The sequence below is a fragment of the Ochlerotatus camptorhynchus genome, unplaced genomic scaffold (assembly GCF_037179485.1).
Source record: "Ochlerotatus camptorhynchus isolate MF236.1 unplaced genomic scaffold, CSIRO-AGI_Acam_v1.1 ptg000698l, whole genome shotgun sequence".
NCBI classification, from domain to species: domain Eukaryota; kingdom Metazoa; phylum Arthropoda; class Insecta; order Diptera; family Culicidae; genus Ochlerotatus; species Ochlerotatus camptorhynchus.
In genome coordinates, this window is record NW_027041174.1 from 88,148 (window position 1) to 110,009 (window position 21,862).

Below are 21,862 nucleotides of genomic sequence, written 5' to 3' on the forward strand. Positions count from 1 at the left end.
AAACTGGCTAGAATGCACTTAAGTACAGTTTTTTTTTATATGAAATCGGGCTTAAATTTTTTGAGGAATCCAATTCCGTGCCCAGAATTCATATATAAAACGATTTAAAAAGTTTAGTATAAGCATTTAAGTGAAAATAAGAGGTACGTTGAAAATGAATGACAGATTCGTAAAGTACGCATTTGGTACGTCACTTTTCCGTAGAAATCTGGTCGATCGACTCGGTCATTGCTGAAATCGTATGTCTATCCAGTGGGACACGGGTTTTCCGGGCTTTGAGGTACGTTCAAAATCCTTGAAGGTACGCTATGGTACGCTATTGGTACATTCCAAAACACGTATCAACTTTGAAATTCGTTAAGTTTGTCCCGCTGGATAGATTGACGTAACATATTTGCATGGTTTTTTGGGGGGTTTTCTTAAACTTATGATCGGTCATGTATATATCAATCTCAGAGCACCAAAATATAAATCATTTTTTTTTCTAAGTTAGCAGTTATTTGGGACCTAAAATGGAATCAAAAAAGGGTTGTTCTCGTTTGTGTTTTTCCATGTAGTGGTGACCCACCCTAGTGTGTATGTGTATAATGCAAGTGCAAAACCTCTAATTTGACCTATTGTCCTAGAACACTGACTCTATAGCTCGCTCCTTCCGTCCCTTCTCGTGACGGGGACTTTCTAAGGGGTGGTTTTGGGGGCTTCGGACAGGGCGGAGTGAAAACTACAAAGGGAATGCACACGCACACAATACGCTTCTCGTTACGAAAGCTTTTGTTATTGTTTGAATTAGAATCATCCCACTACTGATGATGAGTACGGTTTTTGTGTTGGTGCGTTACACGGTGTGGGTGCAGGATGTAAATCCGATGCAACAATTCAATTCCAAAGCTCCAACCACACATCAACAAAGCATGGCAAGCGTGGTTAGTAGTCGGGTCGGATTGGGTGGCAATAAATGGTGATCATCTTCCCTGCTACCGGAGAGCATTGATGGCGGCCGGGACAGATGGTGGCCTCTACGAACTATTGAGCACGCTCCTTGTTAGGACTAGGTACTATTGGCTGACTACACGAACAAGGGGGTTTCGGAACGGTGCAGTTGACTGGTATCAAATTGAAATATCGGGTTAAAAGCCCGGAGGAGATATCCAGGGATCGAATACTCATGCGACATTCTACTATTTCAAAATTTCAAATTACTTGAACCAGTCTACTGGGCACCTTGCTATAGATGTGAGGGGAAACGTTCGGTTTCTGGTTTCAGGATTCCGGTTTATGCGGGTGCGTATATATTGTCATTCACTTGGTCCGCTCTCCAATAATGCAATGGATGGTGAATTAGCCGGCTCTGACTATGTTCGGAAGTTGGGAAAGTTCGCTGCTCTTGGATTGGGGGAGGGGAATGGGACGGGTTCTGTGGTCTGCGGTTTGTCACAGCAAGTAATTCATCCCTTTCCCTTGCCACTAGCTGCAGTCAGGAGGATCATTGGAATGGGGTACTGAAGCAGCATTTGACTAAATTTCTAATTCAACCAACGGTAATGTTTGTTAATCGAAATGAATTTCAGCTAAACGAATACAACGATACGATTGAAAATGATGGAAACGAAAACACCCAAAAAATAAAACACCTAGAGTGAAATTTTGGATCCCAATTAGGATGAAAAAAGAAACCACCAAACACAAAAAGAAAAACACTCACCGAAAAAAATAAACCAATGACCCAAATGGATAAAATAACGAATAAATGTGTGGCGGTGAAACACATGAGGCGGGGGAACAAAACGAAGAAATGTATAAATCGAGTGAAAAATTCGAAAGGAAATAACTCGTAAAAAAATAACTAATGAAAATACTTACTAAAGTTTTTGGTATCAATTGCACAATTGTTTTACCCTGTATGAGTACGAAATGATGAAGAAAATTAGAGAAAAGAAAATTACAGATCTTCATTACAATAATTGGAGCGAAATAGTTCGAGCGTCGTCGAGGGGCAACCGTTTCTCGGAACTTTTCGGTGGAAAAAGAGTGTTTTTGGTGCAGAACGAAACGAAACTTAATAACTAGAAAGAGTATATTCATAAGTATATGGTTGTCATCAAGTTTGGTTCAAGTTTATTTTTTTTTCTCAAACATTACGACAAAGTGACATGGAAAAAGAACACCACATGAATAAAATGTATAAACGGTAAACTTTTCGCTACGCTGTCGGAAGACGGGAACATGCAAAAGTTGAAGGAAAATGAAATGATATAATTACAAGGATAGTTCTGTGTAATATCCAACTACTTCTGAACGGAATCGATCAAGGGACTTGTGATGAAAATTAATGGAATGGTTCGTTTTGACGCACAGTGGGTACAAGTCGGTACTACGGAGAATAATTTTGGATTTTAGAAATGCTCAGATACCTCTGGTCTACTTTTTTATTATGAGGCTTTCTATGATTTGATGTACATTTTGAAATTCTAGCACACATTAAATAAAAATAGGTACCGTAAAACGGGGTGAAGTTGATCTCAACAAATTGAAGTTGAAGTTGATGATATTGTTATAAGATAATTTGATCAGCATTTCATTAGGTAGCTTAAAATAGTACTTTTGAAACATTTCTCCTAGCAAACAAGGCATTCTACCACTCTAAATGTAAAATTGTGTGTATGTTATAAAATATGCAGCTTTTAACAATTCCTAAGCAGCCTATGAGAATCAGTATTTATTCTGATGATGTTTTCGGTGAAATTACTTATTTAACCCTTCGCCTGTGCCAGAAAAAAAAACTTACGTCGTCTGTACCCTGTACGGTGTTGACTCCAAATTCAAATAGTCATATCTATCAATCCTTCTATCAAAGTGTAACGATGGGTAACATAGCGTTATTGGTAACGCCACGAGTTGGGATAACGAGTTAAGCTGGTCACACTGTAATAGCGAATGACAGCTGTTCGGGAAACGCGATATGATCGTGGTGTTGTGTTCGGCAGGAGGGTATTCATGTATACAGCGTTGCCAGGTTGCCAGATTTATCTGGCACAGCCAGAGAAATTTAAGCTCTGCCAGACAGATTTTTTGAGAAATCTGGCAGCTTCCTATGTTAAATTGCTGTGCCAGATTTTTGCCAGACTTTTTTTTCGGGTTTCGCCAGATTTTTTTCAAAATAAGCCTGGCATCTCTGCATGTATAGGCGATTTTTCGGTACGGACGCTTTCACGGAGCTCTCGGGATTATTAAAGCCAGCGAGAGAAGGCACAAGTTGGCTTTCACAATGGCGGCGAGGAACAAAATAGATGCATCCGCGATGCCTCCGTTCAAGGTGGGGGTAGACCCATGGAACGATTGGATGAAGTAGCAGAAGGCATTCGATCGTTTTCTACGGGCGAATAAAATTGACGACGACGACGAAGAGAAGTTTGATATGCTTCTCGTTCTCGAGGGTTTAGAACTTCAAGAGTATTATGATAAAGTTAGCAAATACGAAGTACAGCAAGTTGCAGACTCTGGAGAAACAGTAGTTCTGCAGTATGATTCGGCCATAACCTCATTAGAAAAATACTTTGCTCCACAACTGAAGGAGGATAATGAACCTATTCATGAGTTCATATTCAGGCTAAAAAATCAGGCTAAGCGGAGTAATTTCGTTGATGTGGATGATATGGTAATTGACCCAGTCATTGAGGGTTGTAAGTCCACGGAGCTGCGTAAGAAACTGCTAACGGATGATTTAAAACTGAATGATGTTATGATGCTGGGGAAAACTATAGAAGAAGTGCAAAGGCAATCGAAACAGTATGAAAGACCCATTTCATCTGCATTTGAGAGAACTGTGGTTCAACGCGTAGTAGAAGAACGCCCGGAAAAGTACCAGATCGCTGAATCAGGCAGACGATGTTACAATTGCAATCGTCCAGGTCACATAGCGAAAGAATCAGATAAGTGTGCGGCAAAGAATGCAACATGTCATAGCTGTGGAAGTAAAGGACGCTTCAAGGCGTGTTGTCGAAGAAGAATACGAGAGAACTACCAACAGTGGACTGGACCACCGTCTAAACGTACAACTATGCACGCTGTTTTCGACGACAAAACTGTTACTTCAAAAGGGATGTTTGCAATCAATGCTGAAAAACAGCTGAACGAAATGTTGACGTTGGAAGTAGGAGGGGTGAAAATGAACATGTTGATGGACTCGGGATCACCAGCCAACATTATGAACAGCTAGAGTTACAAGTGGTTAATGCACCAGGGAGCAAACATCTTTAACGAACGTCGCCCTCAAGAAGGAGAAATGAGGAAAAAGGAAAAATATTCTTCAGCAACGTTTTTGAAACAGAAATCAGAATACCCGGTGGTGAATCAGGGATATGGGCACACATATTGGTTGCTCCAGGCGGACAAACAAACATACTGAGCAAAAGTACGGCATTCACGTTGGGCGTATTGAAAATCGGATACAACATCCACCATATTGAGTCAAAATCTGATTCGAACAAGGACCCATAGGCGTTTCCGAAAGTTCCAAACGTGGCATTGAAGATCCAGATCGATAAAAAGGTTTCCCCTGTTGTCCAAGTTGCCCGACGATTACCAGTGTCGATGGAAGCAGACGTCGGAGAAGCGATTCAAGACTTATTAGACAAGAATATAATAGAACGAGCTGAGGGACCGTCGACTTGGGTTTCACCTCTGGTACCTGGTTGAAAATCGGATGGTAAGATACGTTTGTGCGTCGTGCGACATGCGAGCGGCAAACCGGGCGGTGAATCGTGAGAATTATCCGATGCCCGACATTGACGCAGCTATTACTTCAATTACAAAGGTGGCGAAACTATCAAAGATCGACTTAGAAGCAGCATACTACCATTTCGAGCTCGAAGAAGATAGCCGCGATATAACCACTTTTGTCTCACGCAGCGGGGTCTATAGGTTCCGCAGGTTGATGTTTGGCATAAAATCAGCCCCTGAATTGTTCCAAAGAGAGATGGAGAACTTGTTCAGGAGGTTAAAAGGGGTGATTGTGTATATGGATGATTTGCTTGTTCATGGTTCTACAGAGGAAGAACACGAATCCACGTTGAAGCTCGTCTTACAAATATTGAAAGACATGAACATGCGGATAAATGAACAAAAATCTGTTTATTCTGCCACTGAAGTCGTGTTTCTGGGACACTGCGTGAGTAACGAGGGAATCCATCCCACCGATGAAAGAGTGAAGGCGATACTTGAATTGCAGGCTCCATCCTCAGTTACAGAGTTAAGATCTTTACTGGGACTCATTAATTTCGTGGGAAGATTCGTTCAAAATCTCTCGTCATTGACGTTCCACATGAGAGAGTTACTTCACAAAGATACTTGTTTCAAGTGGACAAGTGTTCATGACAAAGAACTAGAGAGTGCAAAGTCAATTTTAGGTAGGTGTTATAAATTTGACGTTAAGAATACCTAATCTAAGTTGGGTATTTTTTTATTTTTTTTTTTTAATTAGGTAAAGTTGAATCATTGGCGTACTATGATAAGTCAGATGAAACACAACTGGTAACGGATGCAAGCCCATATGGGCTGGGTGCAGTTTTAATACAAATAAAGAGCGGGGTGCTCATACCTGTATCCTGCATCTCTAAAAGTTTGGCGGTACACGAAAAAAAAAAATTGCCAAACCGAAAAAGAGTGCTTGGCAATAATCTGGGCAATGGAAAAACTCTTTGTGTATCTGTACGGTATCCATTTTACGCTAATAACCGATTGTAAGCCCCTCGAATACCTATTCAACAGAGTCCAATCTAAGCCATCGGCTCGCATAGAACGTTGGATACTGAGACTGCAGAGTTTTGACTTTGTAGTCCGATACGAACCAGGTAGGGACAACATTGCGGATCCTTTGTCAAGGATGTCTCAGAGTTCGGAAGAAGCGTATGGTGAAGCCGACAGTGCTGCTGGGCTTGCTGAAGAAATAAAACCAGCTGCACTTACAATCGAAGAGATAGAAACAGCAACAACACGGGATGACGAGCTCCAAGCCGGAAAGGACGCGATATTTTCAGGCAACTGGGACTCGGTGTCAGCTGAATTCAAAACGGCCACAATTAAAGATGACTTGACAGTATACGGAGAACTCATTCTACGTGGAGATGGGATCTTGATACCGAAGCAATTGCGAGAAAAAGTCGTAGAACTAGCTCATTCTGGACATCAAGGTTGTACCGCGATGACATCTTAGCTGAGCGAAAGTTTGGTTTCCGCTGATGAATAAACTCGTAGAGACCACAGTGCGTAGTTGTAAACCCTGCAAGATGACCTCAATTCCGGACAGCCCAAATCCTATACTACGGCGTATACCAACAGAACCTTGGCAAGACGTTGCGATTGATTTTAAGGAAGGATTGGCGAACGGCCTGTCATTGCTAGTGGTGGTATGCTACACGACACGTTTTATTCAAGTGGAACCCATGAAACCAGCAACAACCCAGCGTGTCATAGCAGCATTACTGCGGATGTTCAGTGTTCTTGGTATTCCGCAATCTATAACGTCAGACAATGGACCTCAATTTAGAGCAGATGGTTTTTCCCGTTTTTGTATCTGTTATGGCATACACCTAAACTTGTCCACACCCTACTGGCCGGAACAGAACGGTGCTGTTGAACGACAAATGCGTAACATTGGTAAGAGGTTAAAAATAAGTAAAATCCAGGGAACAGACTGGCAAGTAGATCTTTACGAGTATTTAACAATGTACCATGCAACGCCTCAGGAGACAACTGGAGTATCACCAGGGCAGATGATGCTAGTACGTGAGATCAGGAGCGGCATTCCATCGATTCGAACACCATGTAGTTTGCAATGGGAAGAGGCTAAAGATAGAATCATGGCAAAGAAGGAGTACCACAAACACAGAGCCGATGCGCTACGCCATGCAAAAGAACATAAATTGGGGAGAGGAGATACTGTTCTTATGCGTAACCTGAGTCCAGGAGCTCTGGATTCAGCTTTCAGAGGAGAAGAATTCGAAGTGGTTGACGTAAACCGGAGCGCGGTTAAAGTAAAATCTACGGAAACAGGTAAAGTCTATCTGCGGAATAGCGACCATTTGAAAAGGCTAGACAATTTCGTAACTCAAGATTCAAAAAGTGATGATCTGGGATCAACGAACACAGCGTTGGAGGAGGTAGGAACTACAGTAGAACCACAGGAAATAACAACTGGTCAAGAAGTAGATACCGCCATCTCCAATCAGTCGTCTCATCGGCGACTAAGCGCTAAGTGCTTCTGCATTATTTTATGCACATGTCTAAAAAAAAGGGAGGGATGTAACGATGGGTAACATAGCGTTATTGGTAACGCCACGAGTTGGGATAACACGTTAAGCTGGTCACACTGTAATAGCGAATGACAGCTGTTCGGGAAACGCGATATGATCGTGGTGTTGTGTTCGAAAGCAATGCTGAGTAAAGAGGAGGGTATTCAAGTATAGACGATTGTTCGGTACGGACGCTTTCACGGAGCTCTTGGGATTATTAGAGCCAGCGAGAGAAGGCTGGAACCAAACAACTTGAAACAACGTGAAGCAACAGTGAGAACTGATGAGTAAGTTCTGAGTTGAAATGTTAACCATAAAATGGGTCTTGTTCATCTGAACATGTTTGCCGAAGACGGGAATCTTCTATCTAGTCAAGATGTTAAGTAAGGGCCAGTGTTAGCAAAATCATCACTTTACTTACTTATCCTGGTCCGAAATCCCTCAGGATTGCACCTGCATCACAATGTTACGCCAATTTACTCGGTCCGTGGCTGCTTGTCTCCAATTTCTTGACCGTCCCACACTTCCAAGATCCTGCTCCACTTGGTCTAACCACCTTGCTCGCTGTGCTCCTCTTCGTCTTGTACCGGCCGGACTCGAGGCAAACACCATTTTTGCGGGATTGTTGTCCGGCATTCTTACAACGTGTCCCACCCATTGTACCCGTTCAGCTTTCGCAACTTTCTGGATACAGGGTTCGCCATAGAGTTGCGCCAGCTCGTGGTTCATCCTTCGCCTCCATACACCGTTCTCACATACCCCGCCAAAGATGGTCCTAAGCACTCGTCGTTCGAAAACACCCAGTGCTTGCAGGTCCTCCTCGAGCATCGTCCACGTCTCGTGCCCGTAGAGAACAACCGGTCTTATCAGCGCGTCTTGTACATGGTACATTTAGTACGGAGGTGAAGTTAACCCAACCTCAGGGTCTTGTGGAGTCCGTAGTAAGCGCCGACGAATTTCTCTGCTGCAGTTGTTATCCGACGTCACCAAAGATCCGAGGTACACAAATTCATCCACCACCTCGAACTCATCTCCGTCGATTGTCACGCTTCTGCCTATGCGAGCCCCATCCCGTTCGGTTCCTCCAGCTAACAGATACTTTGTCTTCGACGTATTCACCTTTAATCCAACCTTCTCTGCTTCACGTTTCAGCCTGGTGTACTGCTCCGCCACGGCCTGAAACGTTCTTCCGACAATGTCCACGTCGTCAGAGAAGCAGATGAACTGGATGGACTTATTGAAGATCGTGCCCCGCATGATAAAGCCCGCACGTTTCATAACACCTTCTAGCGCAATGTTGAACAGTAGGCAGGAAAGACCATCGCCTTGTCGAAGTCCTTTGCGAGTTTCAAACGAGTCCGATAACGCACCCGATATCTTCACGCAGCACTGTACACCATCCATCGTAGCCCTGATCAGTCTGGTCAGCTTCTGGTCCATAGGGACTTGATATTCACGACACTTTTTGAGAATCTGCCGCAACGTGAAGATTTGGTCCGTTGTTGATCGTCCGTCTTGATAACTTCCCACAAAGCTGCTTGCTAGCGGTGATAAACGGCGAAAGATGATCTGGGAAAGCACTTTGTAGGCAGCGTTAAGAATCGTGATCGCTCGATAGTTCTCACATTCTAGTTTGTCGCCTTTTTATATACTGGGCATATTAATCCCTTTCTCCACTCCTCCGGTAGCTGTTCTGTATCCCAGATCCTGACTATCAGTCGGTGCAGACAAGTGGCCAACTTATCCGGGCCCATTTTGATAAGTTCCGCGCCGATACCATCTTTCCCAGCTGCTTTGTTGTTCTTAAGCTGTCGGATAGCATCCTTAACTTCACCTATCGTGGGAGCTGGCATGTCCCCCTCCTGCCGCCTTGGTCCTCCGCCGCTGCGCCGTTCAGATGTTCATCGTAGTGCTGCTTCCACCTTTCAATCACCTCACGTTCGTCCGTTAAGATACCCCCTTCCTTATCCCGACACATTTCGGCTTGCGGCACAAAGCCTTGGCGGGATGCGTCGAGTTTCTTGTAGAGCTTGCTAAAGCTGTCTTTAGACTTTGTACAGTTGCAAAAAAGTCCATCCTCAGAATTCCATGAGGTTCTTTTCAAAATTTTTAGAACTCTATGAGCTTTTTTGAAATTCTTCTAAGAAGTTCTCTGGAATTATTTTTAGAACCCTTCTTGACTTTTACTCAGAACACCTTGGAACTTAAATTCCCTTGGAGGTTCAGAAGAATTTCCTCAGTATTATCCAGAAATTATTCTCGGCATGAGCTAGAAATTATCGGTACTCTCTTGAAATTTTCCTCAAAATCCCTTTAGAATTTCACTCAAAATTTAATCTTCTCGGTTTTCTTTTCAAAATTATGTTGGAACCATCTGCAGGATTCACTAGAAATTATTCGCAGAGTTTTCTTGAAATACTCCCCAAGAAATCCTTTGGAACTGTCCTCAGAATTCAATATCCTTGAGGTTCCTCACGGATTTTTTTAGAACTCTCCTAAGAGCTCTTTTGAAGTCCACTGAAATTATGCTTAGATCTATTCATGATTTTTTCTCAAAACACCTTGGAACTCAAATTTCTTTAGAGTTTCAGAATTTTTTTCCCGGAATGAGCTAGAAATTATCCTCGGAATTCGCTTGAAATTTTGTTTAAAATTCCTTTGGAACTTCACTCAAAATTTTATTTTTTCGGTATTTTGTTCGAAATTATCTTGAAACTATCCGCAGGATGCACTAGAAATTATCCGTAGAATTTTTTTGGAATTCTCTCAGAAATATTCTAGACCTGTCTTAAGAATTCAATATCTTTGAAATTCTTCTCGTAATATTTTGAAACTTTTTTTTTTCTCAGAACACTTTGGAACTGAAATTTCCCTAAAGTTTCTTTAGATTGGTGCCTTTTTCCTTTTTCCATTTTCCACCAGATATATTTATATATTTATGATTTATAAATAGTAATAATAGGCTCGGTCTAACCATGTTCCGCTGGTCTGCCGCCATTGATTGCTTCTTTTGGAATCCCTTGTGCTTTTTCACTAACGCTTCGTATTTCATTCCGCACTTCACCGGCAATATCCTTCCGTTGATCGTCCTTGGTCGGTTCTGACATGATTCCGTCTTTTCCAGGTTTTTCTTGTTTTCCGAGGGAGATAAATCCACACTTATTTCCGTACCTGGTTCGATGTTTACCTCTTTTCACAGTTCACAGTTCACAGTTAACGTGAAACTAAATCGATCAGCTTACACCTCCGGTGAAGTGAAAATCTGGCAGATACGCTCTTCTCAAAACGTTTCACTTGCTTCAAATTTCACTTCTCTTTAAACTGGATACTAGGCTTTAAAGGTCTGTATAGAGATCGAAGCAAAACGAAAATCTCATACAAAATACTACATATTTCACCTGCGTGAAAAACGCAATTGGCAAATATTTCACTTTGCTTTGAACTGTAAACAGATACGATCCCAAAAACATCCATTTCCCTAATGTGTTTATTTATTCCCTGAGAGTTTAAAAAAATATCCGACATAAAATGAATTTTCGGTGATAATTTTTGTCTGTTGCATTTTTTTTCGAGCACAGTCTTTAGTATAGTAATACATTCATGCAATACACTTCGTACCTTCTTTTTGGTTTTTCTCTCACCTATCTTAACTCACAGTTCCTCTGAACCAAATCTGACGCCTGTCATTTCTGACAGCGACCGTTACCGTAGCTCTCCAAATTAGAGTCGATGTTATAATAAGAGTCCCGCCAAGAGAAAATGTTGCGAACAAGCAGCACTGTTTGTGATTCAATTTTCGTCAGAGTAAAAGGAAACCAGATTTTTGCGTTAGCATCGGATGACTTTCATTCAGAAGTGAAAAATTTCATGTCGATAACGGAGCTTCTGGGAGACAAAAACAATTATTGAACCTGGAAAATGTTCAAACAAGTGCTTGGTATACCTTATAAATACCACAATGTACTAAATAAAGCGAAGAAATGTTTTTCATCTAAAACTACTAAAATATTTTCAGTAATGAACGCAATAGACCTTTTTGACGTTTAATCGTCTTTTTCTATCTATCACACATGGATGAATGGACGGTTTGTTTTCCCACTAATCTGTTTCCCTCTTACTCGCACTCGATCGATTTAAATGGTGCAGTAGTGTGCGCCGATTAAACGTCAAAAAGCTCTATGCTTGTAGTTCACTGGCTGTGGGAACAATAATGTTTATTTACTTTGCTTGTTTGGTACCTCGCTTGACAGCTCGATTGGTACTTCTAGCTTCACTCTTGCCGGGACTCTTATTATAACATTGAATCTACTCCAAATCTGCCCACAGGATTGTCGCTGGGCTCGACAGTACAGGGTTATCATGATATTCCGAACTTAGAAACTTTTGGAGAATGTGCGAAAATTATTCAGCTTCAAACTGCTCAGATATATTTAGATGTGCACGAATTTCTATATCCTATTGAAGACTGAAAATTGCAAAGCTCCAATAACCTATGCGTAACCCACTGTGCATCATTGGAACGGTATGGCGGTAAAGGGTGGTGGCGGCAGTTCCGTGTTATGGCAATTGAAAGGTACCAGGAGTGGTGGAAAAACTAGCGAAAAACTTTAGCTCAGTTTTTGGGAAATGTAGGGATTGAAGGACAAAAGGCAATGGAAACTTTTTCGCCCATTCATTGCTCGGTGTAAAAGTTAGTTACATCCACAACGTTGGGGGCGAAATGTTTCAGTTTCATTGACTTTTGATATTTTTTTTTTCGTGACTCAGGGTTGTCTGGAGTTTTGATGGTGGGAAATCGAAGGGATGTGGAATTAAATTTGTTCGAAAGTTTTTAGCGGGGATATGAATGTTAAGAAAAAGATTATGAGCTTTGTATTCAATGTGGCATGCCAAGCAGAAATGAGAAGGTAAGGAAAGTGATGTGGTGTAGTACAAAGTTTCACTGCGAGTTGTTTGAATGATTGAATGGTTTGGTTGGTCGTGGAAGAGTGATAATCTCGTGTAAACGCTAATACGAATGACAAAAATAAACCACACACGAGGGATTTGTGAACTTTTGGAAAGTGACGTTAACAAATGGAAACAACATTTTATTCACCGATCGAATTCGGAAAACAGAGACAACGAGAATTACGATGAAAAAGAACGAAATTTTGCGGTTTTTGTTTGGTTTCTGCGAGAAGACGAAAAAGAAAACCCGGACTTTGAACACCGAGGACTGGAGCAAGGGGGAAATTACCTGCTGCCTTCGCCGTATCCGTTTCCTGGCCGCCAGGAATATTCGCCAGTAGAGGAACAGTATCACCAGCAGCGGGACGTAGAAGCTGGACGCGGTGGCGAATATCTGGTAGCCCACGTCCTGAGAAACGATGCACTGCAGGTCCTGGTAGACTCGGGCTTCCCACTCGGGGTCTTTCCACCCGAGCAGCGGCGCTATCGAGACCAGCACGGACAGGGTCCAGATGACGATGATCATGTAGCCTATCCGCCGGGCCGTCCGCTGGTGGGCATAGTCGATGTCAGTTACGGCCCAGTACCTGGTGGTTAGAAGGGAAGAAAGAATGTATCAGCTAGGTGAGCAAATTGGTTGTGGAAAATATATGGTGGAATGCAGTGGAAGGGACATTCATTTGATTCACCCAGGAAGATACTTGTCGCTTTGATGAAAATATATCTTCCCATCAGTAGTGGAATACCACATGCCGTCAGAGCTGAAAATTATTTTAAAAAATGCCAAGAACAACGTCGTAAACAAATATGCCAATAGACATGACCGGCGCCGGTGGTGTAGTGGTAAGCGTGACTGCTTTTTCACCCCAATCGGTCTGAGTTCAATCCCAGCCGAGGTCGGTGGGATTTTTCTGAGGCTTAAAAATCTCTGGTCACGTCTTCCTTCGGCCCATGTGTTGTGTTTGAATGGGCGCGATATCCTACGCAGGTGTGGAAGCTGCCTTCCTGCACATTAGATTGCCGTCAATGCATGGCAATCAATGTCCGTCGGTGATTGGCACCGACGTTAAATAAAGGAAAGAGCCAATAGAAATGTGTATTTTCTTAATCTACATTGTCATCTTCATCCACGGTGGCAGTAGTTTTCAGGTCCAACCTTGGTGACAACTGGGCTCAGAATCATAAGGGCCTAACTGCGATAGTATTTTTCAGTTGCATGAAAGTATGAAAAGAAGTATTTTCAAATCTAATTGAACACTCATCTATGTCATTACGCAGTATTTTAAACACCTTTATGATGATGGCCCACCACTAACCTCCGTACACGGGAATTTGTTTGGGTTTATTTATCTATTAAGATAATTCAAGAGCAAATTTTCATTATGTCGTAAGTAACATTCGCACCAATCCGAGAAAAATAAGGTTTTGTTTTGATGACCGAAAAGTTATTCCTATTTCCAAGTAAACACATATAATCTCATAGTGATAGCAATGTTTAACATATTTAGCAGGGTTTTAATCATACAAATGCAAATCGCTAGCTTTCATGCTAAAAAATACTGGTTTTGGAGTCAAAAGTTATTATACGTCATTTGGTGGCCCCTATTGTTACTTAAGTCAAAGTGTATTTACCAGGATATTCGGGAGAATTATCAATTACGTCTCCTTACGTGCAGCCCATTCATCATTTTAGGACCACCGAAATCATCTTAGCAACAAACAGATCGATTTATTCACTTTAATAATGAGAAAGCGAAACGACGAACGTACACTTTTCACGGGTTTCTCAGCGCTGTTACTTAAGTCAAACGGCATCTCCATAGAAATTGGGTGACTTAAGTAACATCGAAAACTATTTTGATCGGAAGGTGATTACGTCAAAAATCAATTTGACTGGTAAATAAATTTAAAAATGGGATTTGATCCTATATTCGGACAGTATATAGTGTAATAGCAGGAGAATCGATTGACACTGATAGCTCGACTTTGTTTACCTTTGTTACATTCGACGTAATGAAAATTTGCTCTTGAATTGTAAAAACAAATTTCAATTTGAATTTAGTCAATGCATTTGCATTTTTCTATTCTCATGTACGTCCATCATTGTCCTTATTATGTTTTGCCAATTTTGAGAACAGGAACCCATCTGGGTACTGGAACTACTTTGAGACCAATATAGAGCTTTACTGCGCCCCAGATCACGTTGCTTCTGTTATACAATGTCTGTCATATTTGGTTTCATCATCACCATGACTGAAAAATGTCACATATACACTCATTACAACGCTTCACTACATAATATTATCCTTCACAAATGACACACATTTTCTTTTACAGACGTTAACACTATTTTCTTCTCGTAGGTCCCTAGGTAAAGAGTTGTACAGCTTAACGCCCTTGTAAAACAGTGAGTTTTGCGTGGATACTTTCAAAAATGACGCAACTCTAACATCATCAGCAGATCTTGTCCTATAACTATGAATGTCTCTGCCACGTTCAAGCCGAGATGACAGATACTCCTGTCCTATCGAGGATGATCTTGAAACAAGGGGAAAAAAATGAGTTAGTTGTCTTCATCTATGTGATTCCTAATCTTCTATTCGTTGTTCCCGAGTTTGAAGTGGTTAAGACTAGGGTTCTGATGCATGGTCATTATCGGTGTCATACCTTAATTTTGTTGCTAAGGAATCCAATTTTGACTGACAAAGGGGCGCGCCTTTGGAGGGTGTTTCAACACTCCGAAGGGTATAAATAGCGGGACCTTTCAATTAGAGTCGGATCCTTGCGATAAATGCAAGAGTGGCAACTGTAAAAAAATCGAATACTTCATCATTTCTCAATAGTGATGGAGTAATACGACATGCACTAAACTAAGGACACGGGATAGACTACAATAGATCAATTTACTGGTCGCAGTAGTGTTTGGTCCCGAACATAGGAAAAAAAAATGGCACGTTAGAACAGTCAGAACAAGTAATTGCAGCTAAGTTTAATGATTATTTTGCATACAGTGTTTAATTGATCAAACAGTCCATTGAATTGGTCGATGAACCTGACGAAATAAAACAGCTAGTAGTTTTTGATTTGAAGTTTTTCACCCAATTACATTAGATGAACTTAGAGTTATTTGTTTTTCATTAGGAAAATCGGCTGGAGTAGATAATGTTAATGCTAGAGTTATTCAAGATTGCTTTCATGTCATTGGCCACATCTTTCTGGACCTTATTAATGAATCATTGCAAACTGGACATGTGCCACAAATTTGGAAGGAATCCTTAGTGGTCGCTATTCAAAAATTTGCTGGAACGATTAAAGCCGAAGAGTTTTGTCCCATTACATGTTGCACACATTAGAGAAAATTTTAGAACTTGTTGTTAAAGGCCAGCTGTTGGAGTATTTAAATAGTAATAGTTTGTTGATACCAGAACAATCGGAATATCAGGAAGGTCATTCTTGTGAAACCGCGTTGAATCAGCGAAATGGAAAAATAACTTGGAGCGTAAAGATACGATTGTTGATGTTTTTGGATCTAAAACGCGCTTTTGAAACAATGTCTAGGCCCTTAATGTAACGATCAATCAAGCGCTTTGGAATTACGAGTACTGCATATAAATGGGTTGAAAGCTATTTGTCTGACAGAACTCAACGGACTGTTTTTAACGATTCTGTTTCCAGTCCCGTGGGGAATAACCTTGGAGTGCCCCAGGGAAGTGTATTAGGGCCCCTGTTATTTATTATGTATATTAATGACCTGTGGCGTGTTTTACGATTTTGCGACATTAATCTTTTTGCAGATGATACTGTGTTATTCATTGCAGCTAAGGATTTAGATGATGCCGTTTTACACTTGAATGAAGATTTGCGTTCTCTAAGTAGATGGTTGAAGTAAAAGCAGTTGAAATTGATTACAAGTAAAACTAAATTTATGGTAATTTTGCGGAATCGAGTAAATGAGAACGAATCTGTTGTAATTGATGATGAGACTATTGATCGCGTTCGGGAGTTCACACTTAAGTTCAACACTCACATTGACAATGTCAGCAAGAAAATTGCCAAGAAGTATGGAATTCTATGTCGTCTGAAAAACGATTTAACTATTGCCAGTAAAATACAGCTATACAAATCAATCGTCTCTCCTCATCTAGACTTTTGCCCTTCCATTTTGTTGTTGGCCAATGAAACACAAATATCGAGATTACAGCGCTTGCAGAATAAAATAAGGCGTTTGATTTTGAGATGTAATAGATTCACTTCCTCAACCTTGATGCTAGGCGCCTTACAATGGTGAAGCAAAAAATTGTATATTTGTCTATGGTGTTCATTTTTAAAGTAGTTAATGGTTTGCTGCCTCAATATTTGTGTGATTGAATTGAAAGAGGAAGTGATTTTCGATGATATAATACTAGAAACGCAGTTGAAATAAGAACACCACATTCCTTGACTTGTGCTTCACAAAATTCATTATATTTTAAAGGAATAAATGTTTTAATTCGATACCTAGACATATCATGTTAAAAGGCACTGGATTTCACACGTTAAAACTGTCTTTTGCACAATAATGCAGTGTTTTTTTTTTATGAATTGGCAAATTATGTATCTTGACAAAGTTATCTCTAACGGATTATTTTGTATGGATAGCTGTCATAATGACTGCAAAAACTATTTTTGTTCGCCATGATGGTGATGATGGATTTTTAATATTTGATATGATAAAGGCTGGACCGCGCAAAAATTGGTCGACAAAAAATCGTTTCTTTCAGTCAAAATTCAAATCACAAAAATTTTCTTATTTTTCTTTTGGTAGTTCAATTCATATATTTAAAGGAAAAAAATGTTCATTTATTATTTTGGGTTGCCAAATCCGAACTGCCGTGCCTTCCTCTTAACCCCTTCCATTAAATTTTGCACAGTGGTCTCATCGACCTTATTCGCCGCCGAACGCCAGTTAGATTTAAACTGTTGCTCGTTTTCCATGGATTTATTAGATTTTTTGAGATTCCTTTTGACCACGGCCCAATACCGTTCGATAGGGTGGGGTTCTGGGTTGTTGAGATGGTTGTGGTCTATGGGTACCACAACCACGTTGTTCGCATCGTACCACTCGATTGCCTTTTCCCCATAGTGGCAGCTCGCCAAGTCCGGCCAGAACAGCACAGTTCTATTATGTTGCTTTGGGAATGGTAGCAGCCACTTTTCCAGGCACACCTGGACGTAGATCTCTTAATTGATGGTTCCCGTGGTAATGAAAATGCCGCGTTTTAGACCACACGTGCATAGGGCCTGTCAGACGAGATATTATTCGGGAACTTCGATAGTTTGATGGTTTTGAAAATTTCAGCCACCTTCCCTTTTCCTGATGTGGTGTAAAACTCCTGTCCCGAAAGCTGCTTGACATAAGTTTCGTCGTCCATGACGACACAGTCGAACTTTGTGGGTAGATTCGTATACAGCTTTCGGGACCGCTGCTTTGCCGACGTGTTTTGTTAGTAAACTCCTTCTTAATCGTCGACAACCCAGCTCATTTCTAGGCCCGCTGCACAGTAGTATGGGAGACATTGAGCTTGCCAGCGACGTCCCGGATGGAGAGGTTAGGATTCCGCTTATATTTCACCGCCACTTTCTTCGTCGTCGCCGCCACGTCCGGATTACGATTGCCGCCGCTTCCAGGCTTCCTAGCGGTTGACAGACGCTCCTCGAACACTTTTAAAACGTTTGTCACGGTCGATTTGGCCACATCTAGCAATTTTGCCAACTTGGCGTGTGAGAACGTGGGATTCTCTTGCTGCGTGAGCAAAATTTTGACACGCTGTTCCTCTTGCTTGAACGTCATTTTGAAAACTGCAGAGCAAACGGTAAAAACCCATCATAGCAACCATTGTATATACACTCAACTTCCAAATGCAGCATTTCAGGTTATTTTTTATGCATTTTTAACAGAAAAGCACCAATTTGAAGTTGAACAATTTTTGCGCGTTCCAGACTTTAGTAGTAGATTTAAAAAAAGTAGTCTACAAAAGTTTGAGCCTCGCGCACGTATTACGGATATAGGGGACTTAATTTAAAATTTGATAAAAAATACTTTGAGTTAGTAGTAAGTTTTCTGGCAAATTTTTGGGGTTCGTGAGCATTCCTGACATTGCTGAAAATTATGATAGCATCAGATTGCGTGGTTGCTAGTGTAATAAGATGCTTTGTTGATTGTTCATTAACTCTTGATTGCTTGTAATGCTTAAGAATATTTTAGGTGGACAGAAAGGCGAACTAAGAGGTGGACGCCTGAGCTTTTCCACATTTATATCGCTGTGAAGCAACTGTTAACTCTAGAGGGAATTTATATCTGCAACTGTAACTCAATCGAACTGTTTGCTAACCTGGTTAAAATGTCATATTTAATTATCTTAAAGATAAATCGTCCAGCTAAAACCTTTGTAGGGGTAAGAGGTGGGACCAGAATCAGCATCATCACTTTTTTTTTTCCTCTGTTCGAGACATAAAACTACTGCGACCAGTAAATTGATCTATTGTAGTATATCCCGTGTCCTTAGTTTAGTGCATGTCGCATTACTCCATCACTATTGAGAAATGATGAAGTATTCGGTTTTGATACAGTTGTCATTCTTGTCTTCATCGCAAGGAATCGATTCTAATTGAAAGGTTCTGCTATTTATACCCATCGGAGTGTTGAAACACCCTCCAAAGGCGCACCCCTTTGTCAGTCAAAATTGGATTCCTTGCAACAAAATTAAAGAATGACACCGATAGTGACCATGCATCAGAATCCTAGTCTTAACCACTTCAAACTAGGGAACAACGAATAGAAGATTAGGAATCACATAGGTGAAGACTAACTAACTCATTTTTTCCTTGTTTCAAGATCATCCTCGGTAGACAAAGCCAAGTCTTGTCACTATCAACAAGAAATAAAAAGTAACAAGGACTAAGATGTGTTCCTTGGATTACTGAAAAATCCTGTTCGGTGGTAGATCTTACATCCCGTAGTGTACCACGAAAAGGTGATCTACCCACGTTACGGGGCTTATGGAGGCACTTAAGGAGCTTTATAGAAATTGATTGAAAGTAATTTTCGAGAATTTCAGAGAAATTTTATCAACAGACTACTAGAACATTGTGGAAGTTTTGAGAGCGTCTGGAACACTTCAAAAACTTAAGGAATGTTGCGGGAAATTGAAGGCAGTTTAATTTACTTCATACAAAATGCAGGAACTGTCTAGAAGTGCTAATCATTTTAGGGATATCTAGATAAATTAAAGGAAGTACAAAAAACTTCACAGAAGTCCAGTGAACTTTCAGAACATCTTAAAAAGATGCTAGAATATCACCACCCACATCCTTCTCCAAAGGGGGAGTTTGGTAAAGAGAGCTGAAAAAACCGATTTGTACCTTCCTTAAAAAAAGTTGTCCTAGCTCGCTATTCTAATATCTATATACAATCTTCACACTGCCGTACTCTAACGGAACTATCAACTCTATGCTTTCTTCTACTCCATCTCTCGTATAAAAATTACCACTACAGTCTGTTATTTGAAATTAGCATCTTCAACTAAGTTTTATGAAGTTCATACAAATTTCAAAAACGTTCAAATAGTTCCGGGAATTCTAGGGAAGTCCAGAGTACCTAAAAGAATTTTTGAAAATTCTAGAAATATATCAAGAATTCAACAGCAGGCCAAACAACTAAAGGAAAGTTTTAAGATTTTTAAGACATCACGTATCTTTTGAAAAAAATCTTGAACAGCTCTTTTCTCGCAAACCAAAATACACCCGCGCAAATCAACAACACTATTCTCCCTTTTCCGATAGTGCACTTGATTGGCGTGGTCCTTTTTAAATGTGATGCGAGATTTCCTTTAATTTCGGGCAGTAACAAGAACTTCAGAAAAGCTCCAAGAGCATCAAAGAACATGAAAGAATCCAGAGCAGTTGCATTAACTTCATGTAAATTTCAGGATCTTTTCAGTTGTTCCGAGAGCCTCAATCTGATCGTTCCAAAACTTCAGCATAGTTCCGAGAGCATTAGCAAATTTACGGAATTGTAGGATAGCGCGAGAACAGTTTAAGGGAAGTTCCATAAACTTCAGAGCAGTTTGAGAAGTTTGGAAAAATTGCTGGAACTTCAGTGAAGACTAGAAAATTTCACGGGTGTTAGATTAGTTTCAGACAACTGCAAAACCTTTTAAGAAGTTCCGAGACCTTAATTTTCAGAGAAATTTAGAGCCTCAAAGGGCAGTCGACACATTTTACCAGAATGTATGTTTTTGCCAGATTGTTGGACAGTTTTTGTAGCGTGACTAGAAAAAATTAAAAGTAATCTTCAAATATTATTGCAGATCTGGAAACTGTTATTTGAATAGCTCCAAAGTATTTGGTGAGTGCCTATGTTGCGTGACGTTACAACGTTTTGCACTTCTCATCTATACTACTGGATAACTACTCCTCAAATCGTTTGAGCTACTCAAATAAAAAAATCTTGATCAATTATTATAGGACATTTAAAGCACTTTCCAAATCTCCTATAATATGTATGGTAACTTTAAAAAAATCAGTCACAGTACAAACATTGTCAAATTACAACAAACATGGTCCTTCTCGGTAGTGCTAAACGATTCTTATGCTTCTAATCGGCTGGTTGTTGCAAAAACATTCAGCAGCAGAAATTTGACTCCTCAAAATCTCATGTTCATCTCTGTGCTCCCGGTTAATAAAAAATCCTTAAATCTCGATAACTTTTTCGAAGCCCACGCATGTTAACACTACCATCAGATAGGGGAACATTTCCCCTACCTGATAGTGGTGTTAGTGTGCGTAGGCGAGCTACCAGTTACGTCAAATTGACGATCAAACGCATTGTTTACAAAAGCTGATACGTCCTTTCGAAAAAGTTATCGAGAAATAATATAATTGAATTTGATACCACGAACTGTTATAATTCCCACTTTCCCTTCCTAATATTGCCAACACACACAGTATGCATTTCGAGATTAATTCCAAACCTTTCAACCGTCCCCCCCAATGCACTTCACCTTTCAATCTAATTTTCCCACAGCGGGAAGCTATGCACATTGAAAAGTCGTCACATTCAATCCAAACGAACCGTGCGTGGCAGCACGAAGAAGTTGAATCGATGTTTAATTAAATTAGGCAACTATGTCTCGTCCTCGAAGCCCCCGCCCTTGCCGTCGTGGTGTAACAAAGTCACCCGCAGCGTGTTACAAAGCCATTCTCTGGCTGTAAGTTGGCACTTTGCCGCAGAGCCGGGTTGGGTGCTGCTGGATCGGTTGAAACTATCGATGGAAGAATGCAGAAAGTTTTCCCCCGACCGGTGTGGGAGTTGGTTGGTCGGTTGGTCTTCGTAGATGGTCCTTCTTCCGGGTGATCTGCGCACAGTCGCCCCCATCTCTCGCAATTACTTCCGCCGGGTTCAAGAAGGAGTTGAAAACTTCTCCCCTGATTTGCATAGTTCAGCTTGATTGGAAACTATTCGGATGGTTAATGCAGGCGATTGTTGCTGCGCTGCCGGAAGAACTTTGGTATTTTATTTCCGGAGCAGAGCGGAGTGTAAAGTTATCTTAGATTCGAGCTCTGGTTTAAAATTCGAGTATTAT

At 40.8% G+C, this 21,862-nt stretch overlaps 1 protein-coding gene across 1 annotated transcript in view; it reads right to left on the reverse strand.

The window, feature by feature from the left end:
• LOC135714712 (5-hydroxytryptamine receptor 1-like) overlaps positions 1–21,862 on the reverse strand; it is a 78,210-nt gene that overhangs the window by 17,009 nt on the left and 39,339 nt on the right. The window contains exon 2 of the mRNA XM_065238106.1: positions 12,529–12,826. Coding sequence (XP_065094178.1) covers positions 12,529–12,826 — 298 coding nt within the window. The remainder of the gene's footprint in view (positions 1–12,528; positions 12,827–21,862) is intronic.